The following is an 8,769-nucleotide window of genomic DNA, read 5'->3' on the forward strand; positions in this document are numbered from 1 at the left end:
CTGTTAGACTCAATCAGAGATCTCAGATCCTCTGGCTACACAAGACTATGACATTCTGTACCTGTCAGCATTGTGCCAAACTGACAGTTAATGACATGACACACAAGTATGGATGCAGGGTGGACTGTGTACAGATTAGAGCACATTAACGACTTAAAAACCCTATATACTTAGTTGACCGGAGTCTCCCAGGGGTCTACAAGGCCCACTACTTATTTATCTTTGCCAAAAATAGCAGATCTACAAGCTCACAACGCGATGTGTTGTGAGCTTGTAGATCTGCTGTTTTAGCTGAATGTTCGCCCCCAGAATAGGGATGCTGGGTTCCATGTGGTTAAATCCTAAATGCAGCTTCTCACCTCTCAGTTAACCACTCTGACCACTAGGTGGTGGTAATGGACGAGGTCTGTCAAACCTCTGATCAAGAGAGCATTCAGGGTGATGGTCTCCTCATGATTGAGAAGTATGTTGATATTCTATGTATGAACCCTCTTCTTGCTTCTCTTATAGTAAGGACAAAATGAGGATACGGTTCACCTTGATATTCTAATAATGTAAGTAATGGCTGGTAGCTGGGCTACAATCATGCAGACACAAACCCCCTGGGGAGTAGCGGGGCAGTACTAGTACAGTAGCAGTAGGCCTACTGTGTAAAATAATAATAATAATGATATTGTAAAGAGTATGCCCTTTCCTAGCTAAATAAGAGTTCCATTACAGTCCCTGTGTAGCTGTAAAATTGTAAGTTATCACGCAGAGAATGACATGACAGAGATCATATTGTAGGGCCTGTTTTAATAGTCACTTCAGGGGAGAGACACGGACATGTGGTTTCTCTATACACAGTAAAATCCTAAGTGTTCATTTAACTCTGAGAGTGTATAAATGTAACAAAGTGGACCCGACAGGATGGCATTGTGTTCACCTCTTATACTGCTGGTCATGATGTTACATTGTCTATCTTCTTTATTCAGTGTTTTTAGGCATATAGGTGCAACGCAAAATCAAAGAGTTTGTCTGATTCCACTGACTATAAAAGCCATTAATTTGATCATGCATTAATAAGCAACCATGGCCTTTGTTTTGAGTGAAGAATTAAAACTTCTACTGTCATACGATAAAGTATTCTCAGACTAGCTCAGGACAAGGTGTGTGTAAAGCCTGCTTTTCATCTTAACCATAATAAAAACAATTTCAAATTATTTCACGATTTTCCAATGTTTTTCAAAGAATTTCAAACTTTAAAAAGAATAATAATCAAATACAGGACTTTAAGTATGGGCCTGAGCTTTTCGTTTGTATGGGGATCTTGCTCTGGTCTACATTTATTTAGACTTTATTATCCTACCCCAAGGTAATTTAGAACGTTTCAAATAAATACTCAAATCGTCATCATCTCATTAGTCTTAATTTCAGTGGTGGAAAGTAACTAAGTACATTTACTTAAGTAACATTTTTAGGTATTTGTACTTTACTTGAGTATTTCCAATTTCCAATACTTTTACTTGTACTCCACTATCTCAGAGCCAGGCAAATATTGTACTTTTACTCCACTACAATTATTTGAAAACTTTAGTTACTAGTTACTTTTCAGATAACAATTATGATTTAATGAAAAATACATTAACCACTTCAGCCCTATTTTATACTTAGGGTATTTTAGTACTTTTACTTTTGGTACTTTATAAGTACATTTTGATGCCAATACTTTTGTACTTTTACTCAAGTACATTTTGAATTCTGGACTTTTACTTGTAATGGAGTATTTCTATATTGCAGTATTGGTACTTTTACTTAAGTAAAGAATTTGAGTACTTTTTCCACCACTGATCACTAGTCTTTCCCAAGCCCCCAGAGTTGCTGAGAAACATTGAAGCTGCCACCCCAGTGGCCAAAGCTGGAACTGCAGGCGGGGAGAAATACATGCACGCGCAAAACATGCTGAGAGATATTTATATATATAGATATAAATATGTAAACATATTATACATAAACACATATGCATTTAGTTATACATAGGCATCTCGAGTGTATTTAATAAATATATCGCGTTCAATCCTTGACACACGGGCTGCCGTAGAACGCAAAAAGGACACTAGTGCGCATGCTCATAACTCTATGGGGGTACAAAATCAAACCAATAATTCTACTTCCGGCAGGTTTCCGGGTGCTTCAAAACGCCACTGAGCACATTCATTGAAATGATAGCTGGGGGCGGGGCAATCCGCCCTCTAGTTATATTATACCTCTATGGTCTTTCCACTTTCCACCACTGCGTTTATGCATCCGGAACTCTTTGTAAGGAGTGTGTTGTCAGGGGGACAGGGACGGCCGTGTAACCTCGCGTCAACACAGCTCGAGCTACCAGCTAAGCTATCTTTTTAGGCAAAATGTTGCACTCATTTGATGACGAAGGGAAGGTTTGTTGTGTGTTTCTAAGTTTGTTGTTAAAGTTTACGACTATAAGACAGAATATTATATGTTTGAAGGAACTTCATACTTTATTAACAGTTTGCAAATAGTACAGTGGTAGGATTGATTATACAATGCTAAAAGCAGGGCTAGACTGGGGGGGACATTGTGGCCTAGCCCCTACGGAACCTCTCCCTCCGCTAACTAAGTAGCTCCAAGCTACTTAGCGGAGGGAGAGGTTCCGTAGGGGCTATGATCAGTGTAAATGATTGTTTTGTTAATGTGTATTTTCAGACATTTATCCACTTAAAGTTTCTTAAACCCCCAATACTCTCAAGTAAACTTGCCCCTTGCTCACAACGCCTCGCTGCGAGCTTGTAGATCTGATGAGAGACACGCCAGTGGGCCAATTACATGAGTTCATTTTACTTTGTGGGCCGACCAGCCCCATTGTGGTCCTGGGTATTCAATTCATAGAGACAGACATACAATAATATACAAGAATTCATTCCTTGTATGTTTTCTGTTTGTGTACAGTTGCAACTTGGACCCATGTGCTTACAGATGTATGAAGAGGAGACCGCTTTTAAGGTACTAGCCCATTTCCTTTTTTAAATGTGCATTTGTTTATGGAATTTGTGTTTGTTGTAAAATATATATACAGTATATGTTTACTGTCATGTTTCTTTCATTGGATGAATGAATGATGTGATTGAGCCAAAAATGAATCCACCAGACAAAGAACTATGTCGTGTTTTGGAGAGAAGATGTGATTCGATTCGATTGCCAGTCTAGTAGTGTAAACTTAAGTAGTCTGTCTGTTTGGTGGAGAGCAGCCTTTATACAAACAGGGTTTGGACTACAGTTATAATGCAAATTACAAAATGGCAACAATAAATTGGACTACTTGGATGGTTGGTTATAATGGTGTTTTTTTTTGGGGGGGGGGGGGGAGGGGTTGATTAGCATCTTTGGTTTCTATTGATCCAGAAGTTAAGGCCAGGCCTCCCTGCCTGGACCAAGCATAAATAAAGCAGCATAGCATGCTTCTGTTTATACTTTCTGTTTACTACTATGACTAGAGAACGTTCAGTCTGTAACAACCCCTGTGAACAATCTTTCAGCTGTGGGTAGAATCAATCAGCGGTGGAGAATTAGAAATGAAGGACTCACTACCCTTCAGTCACTACCCTGTGGCGGACATTCTGAGAACTGTGCGGTTTATACTGAACTACACAGAAGATCACGGCATCAACCTGCGTGGAATTCACCTTGGTCGTGCTCCCTTTGAGGACTTAAGTACGAGGAAGCTGCCTATAAGTTACAACAAAGCCACAGTTTGGAGTGTCTACAAAGATGCTGTGGAAAAGCTTGGTATGTGGAAAAGTTTAATGTTATCAAACCATACACTTCATTTCAGGTCAGATAGTGACAATAGCAGATATATAAGCTCACAACGCGTTGTGAGCGTGTGTAGATCTGCCATTATCGCCAAATGCTAACCTATTTTTGCTGATATATTAATATTTTTGATATATTTATATTCCAGCTATAACACATGCCCAGGACTGGACAGGTGGTTAAATGCTTTTGTAATGTTGTGGTGAAAGGTATTCATAACATTTCTGTCTTTGCAGGAGAGCGTGTTGTTGATCTGATCAACTTCAGAAAGATGTGGAAGCATTTCTTCCCTCAGATAGTAAACAAGGAACCCACGACAGAGCTGTGCTTGTCTTGCCACGGTAGCAAGGAGCTGTCTCGTGCCATGCTGCCGACTGTGTTAAAAGAAATCATTGAACAGGAACGGCTGCAGCATGTCGAATTTGTCGAAAAGGAGAGGTCATTTTTCCAGAAGATGAATACTAAATGTGGAATGATCTGTGAGGATTCTCATCTGTCTCTGGGCACCTCCAGTCCCATCAGCAAGAAGATCACCATGAGCTACAGTTTTGATTATGCACAACAGGTGAAATAATTATCATAACACCATTGTTTGTTTTACTAAACACAATACTATGATATGCAGATGTGATTTCAATGTATCGGCTCTTTTTCTATCTTTCTCTCTCAGGTTCACTACCCTTCTAACCCTCAACAGCCTGGGCCCTTGTATTTTTTGATTCCACGCAAGTGTGGCCTTTTTGGTGTCTGCTGTGGAGGGATGCCGATGCAAGTGAGTTATCTAATGGATGAAGGGATGTTACCAAGCGAACCAGCCTCAAACTTCATAAACTATCTACATCATTTTTTCAACAACTATGGTGTTGGAGAAACGTATGTGGACCTTCATAGCAGTGAGGGAAACCGGAACAATTGTTTGCTATGGTACTGTGCCTGGCGGACGATGCACAACCTTCACCTGAAGGTGGACCTCCACTTTCGGATTACAGGCCATGACATGTCTGGCCCCGACTTGCTCTTTGGACTGTTCAGGCAGGTCTTTAGGAAGACCAGAGTGCAGACGTTGTCAGACATTGCTGGGGTTGTGAGGGACAGCACTCCTAAGAAGCAACTAAACATTCCCCAGCTTGTAGGACTGGAGGATGGCACCGTGCTTGTTGAAGCCTACGACTGGCACAAGCACCTGAGCAGCTGCTTCAGAAGCTTCAAAAGCATTGAGAGACACAAGCACTTCAGGTATTTATCATTGGCATTGTACAGTATAGCTATTCTATTTTACAACATTTTATGCAAACAGCACATTGGTGACAGTAGGCATTAGGCAATATATTAAATGAACTATCTGCTTCAATTCTATTACAGCTTTGATTCCCAGAGACCTGGTGTGATGTTTGCCAAAGAACAGTCTGATACGGAAGAGGTCAAGTTTCAGCTGCTGTGCAACGCTGATGTCCGCCCCCCCATAGATGGCCTTCCTGTTCAACCACCACCCGGACTGAGCATGTACAGGCAGAGATATCTTTTTGAGAAGATCAGAGAATTCTGTTCTGATGTGGGGACAAAAAACATCACATGCCCTACACCAGCCTACAAGTCCTCAGCTTGACTTTACACTCGGTGTGTACACTACACATATACCACAATGATAGATCAGATGATATTTAAAATACTCATAAATACTCACTCAAATACATACTAATGTATGCATAGTTATGTTAGTTTTTTTTCCAATATATATATTTCAACACCTTCCTTTTTAATCCTATGAATCCAAGGGTTCCTAGTATTTTGGGGCGAACATATGGCAAAAAATAGCAGATCTACAAGCTCACAAAGCTCTACTTCTACAGTATATACGTATTCTTTACCTGAACTCAGTCTCAACAACACAGCGTGTCAGTAAAGCCATTCATAAGATCACATGCGGTTTACCAGTGGTGGAAAGTACATTTACTTAAGTACTGTACTTAAGTACAATTGTAAAGTATTTGTACTTGAGTATTTCCAATTTCCAATACTTTTACTTTTACTCCACTACATCTCAGAGGCAAAAATTGTACTTTTACTCCACTACAATTATTTGAAAACTTTAGTTACTAGTTACTTTGCAGATATAAATTATTACATTATAACACATACATTAACCACTTCTATCTACAAGCTCACAACGTGTCAATCGCGACGCGTTGTGAGCTCGTATATCTGGTATTTTCAAACATTTTAGTACTTCTACTTTTGGTATTTTAAGTACATGTTGATGCCAATACTTGTATACTTTTACTCAAGTAAGTTTTGAATTCTGGACTTATACTTGTAACAGAGTATTTCTATATTGCAGTATTGGTACTTTTACTTAAGTAAAGAATTTGAGTACTTTTTCCAACACTGCTTAATTTACTGTAGTCTTTTCTTACTTTTATTCCGCCGAGAGACTGTCCAAGAGATTTGACATGGATTTCAAGGAATCGTGAAAAAATCCCCTCCCCCCTGTAATCTCAAGATTACATGAGCAGTGAACTTCTTTCATAAGAAAAAACACATAGTTAAATTCTGAACCTGACTGAGCCAGATGGACTTGAAATTGAATTGAATGAAATTTGATGATTATTCAATGACAATTATTAAAGGTAATATAACACGCTTAAAGTCTTGTCCAAAGTGTTCACTTGTCCAGTAGCACATACAGTAAATTGTGAGGAATATTGTTTTTACTGGTCAAATGAGACGAATTGCAATTTCTTGCTGATGCTGGTGGAATATAAAGACTGCCTTTGTGTTATCATTAAATGAATGAATAGTGCTGTTGTTTTCCAGAAACGACAGCATTCACCTGACTACCCAGATCATTGAGTGTAAAAGTGGAATAAATGACGACTGAAGAAAATTAATTCTTATTGGTTGAGTGACTCAGCGACAATATTTCAAAAGAGCATCTAGCTCAGTTCTGACAGTTTCTGTCTGTCCTTTTCTTCACATTTGTGGTGTTCAGGGGAAGTGGATGAATCGGATCCAACCTGATGGAGGTGTTCTTGTCTATTATGCTTCATGTCCTCTCGTTAGGTGGTGCGGTGGATATCCAACCGGTGCACCCACTTCTGCCTGTGTGGGTACCTCGCCATGGGGTGCAGCCACAGCCCTTACCTGCACCCTATACTCCTTTATACTCCTTACCAACGCCAAGACGTGTGTGTGTGTGTGTGTGTGTGTGTGTGGACCAGCCAGGTCGACTTCATCTGCACTACTGGACACTTACAGTAGCAGGCATCTATTTACCTTTGTATCAGGGGAAAACCCGGGGTTTTCCGACGCCATGAATGGAGGAATGAATACATTTGTTCTCGTGTCTTATCATAAGACACATCACACATCCCTTAAGGGATAATAAAACACCATAAACAAATAAATGTTCTCAGTTTTGGTTTCCACAATATGTCCTGTGACCATTTGTTCTGATATAAGTGTATATAAAGTGTGTCTGTAACCATAGAGAATGAGATGTCATATTTACAATGCTGTTATTTTGAACCCAATTCTTAGAAGTGTATCCTCTATACTGCCCTTGCCCATGCACCTTATAGATACATCCCAGTTAAATATGTTCCTGGCAACCCTATTCTCTGGCATTTTTATTAGTCTATGCCATAAGGATATCATGCTGCCTTTCCACCTTATCTCACACGGTTTCCATCCCATGTCTCCTGTTATTGCCAATACAGGTGCGAATGTATGCACTCCAAGGAAATACTGTATAGCCCTATTCTGGACCGTTTGTCCTTTCATAGTTGTGTTTGAGCCCCATATACCTGACATATAATCCTTAACAGGGCAGACAAAAGTGTGAAATAGTTTGGAACAGGGAGCATATATCTCAGGTCACCTAGCTTTTAGTTTTTTGCTATCCAGAGCCCTACCTGCAGATTCAACCAATACAGATGTACCATATTCAAAACTTAAATGTTCATCCAAATTATGACCTAACGATTTATAATTACTGTATGTACAAAAGGTAGAAAATATTCTCCATTTTGTCCTATGAGGATCAACACCTAACCAACAGGCTCACTAACCAACACTGCTTGACGAACAGTGGACATACAGAGTGCATCCCAAAAATATAATAATAATAAATAAATAAAGTATTTATTTTCATAGATGTCAAACATTTGTAAATATGATGTGCCTTGTAAAATAGTTATAAATTATATCAGAAATAATGTGAAAATATCTTGCCATAATAGACTGTTATCTAACACAGGGAAGCTGTCAGAACCTTCGCTAAAACATCCGGGACAACGCTCCACACGTCCCAGACTCTTCTCCCTTCTGGCTCCCATGAACTCCCCATTGCAAATAGAACTGCAGACTCGCTACCAATCTTCTGCCGTAATCTGAAGACTCAACTCTTTAGACTCCACCTCAGCCTGTAGCACTTGTCCTAGCCTTGACGACCTTGCATGGTTTATGCAAAGGCTAAAATGTAATTTAGATAGCATGTTATGTAGACATAGTATGTATAGTTTCAATGCAGGCTGATGATAGGTTATTGGTTTACATATGTATTAGTTATTATTAGATTATTGGTTGACTTATGTATTACTTTATTATTAGATTACTATTTTTATGTATTTGATGTAGGCCTATTATATGTATTATGATGTATTATGATGTATTATCTTGTGTCCTTGCTTACTGTAAATCGCTCTGGATTAAGAGCGTCTGCTAAATGCCTAAACTGTAAACTGTAAGAAACAAAACAATTTCAGATTGTGTCACAGCAGCACACACAAAGCAAGTCTACTCTTCTGTTCAAAAGTGACAATAATGGGACCAGACTACAGAGGTGTGCTTTTGGAAGCTCGAACAGGAGAAAACACAGGTGCTTTGGGACGTTGGCAACTACCTCCTCCAGACACCAAGTTTATTGAGGTGCCATTCATGTTTTTCTGTCTTTTCCCG

The 8,769-nt window shown here is 39.4% G+C and overlaps 2 protein-coding genes across 3 annotated transcripts in view; both read left to right on the top strand.

Annotated features, from left to right (window-relative positions):
- The first annotated feature begins 2,259 nt into the window (after positions 1-2,259).
- LOC308088489 (uncharacterized protein) lies at positions 2,260-7,070 on the top strand. Of its 2 annotated transcripts, XM_080432955.1 has the most exons (7): positions 2,260-2,420; positions 2,950-3,003; positions 3,537-3,786; positions 4,050-4,378; positions 4,484-5,049; positions 5,176-5,430; positions 6,874-7,070. In XM_080432955.1, exons 1-6 carry the CDS (start codon positions 2,391-2,393, stop codon positions 5,417-5,419), a joined length of 1,473 nt encoding a protein of 490 aa, XP_080289081.1. In that variant the 5' UTR covers positions 2,260-2,390; the 3' UTR covers positions 5,420-5,430; positions 6,874-7,070. The 2 variants fall into 2 exon arrangements, with proteins under 2 accessions (XP_080289081.1, XP_080289080.1); XM_080432954.1 differs by lacking the exon at positions 6,874-7,070 and having other exon boundaries at positions 5,176-6,685.
- Positions 6,790-8,769, top strand: part of LOC308088975 (putative defense protein 3) — a gene marked incomplete at its 3' end in the record, with an annotated part of 8,663 nt that continues 6,683 nt past the window's right edge. The window contains 3 exon segments of the mRNA XM_080433556.1: positions 6,790-6,919; positions 6,921-7,110; positions 8,627-8,739. Of these exon segments, the coding sequence (XP_080289682.1) occupies positions 6,812-6,919; positions 6,921-7,110; positions 8,627-8,739 (411 nt within the window). The 5' untranslated portion in view covers positions 6,790-6,811.

The sequence above is a fragment of the Gymnoscopelus braueri genome, assembly GCF_963280865.1.
Source record: "Gymnoscopelus braueri genome assembly, chromosome: 7".
Taxonomy (NCBI): Eukaryota; Metazoa; Chordata; class Actinopteri; order Myctophiformes; family Myctophidae; genus Gymnoscopelus; species Gymnoscopelus braueri.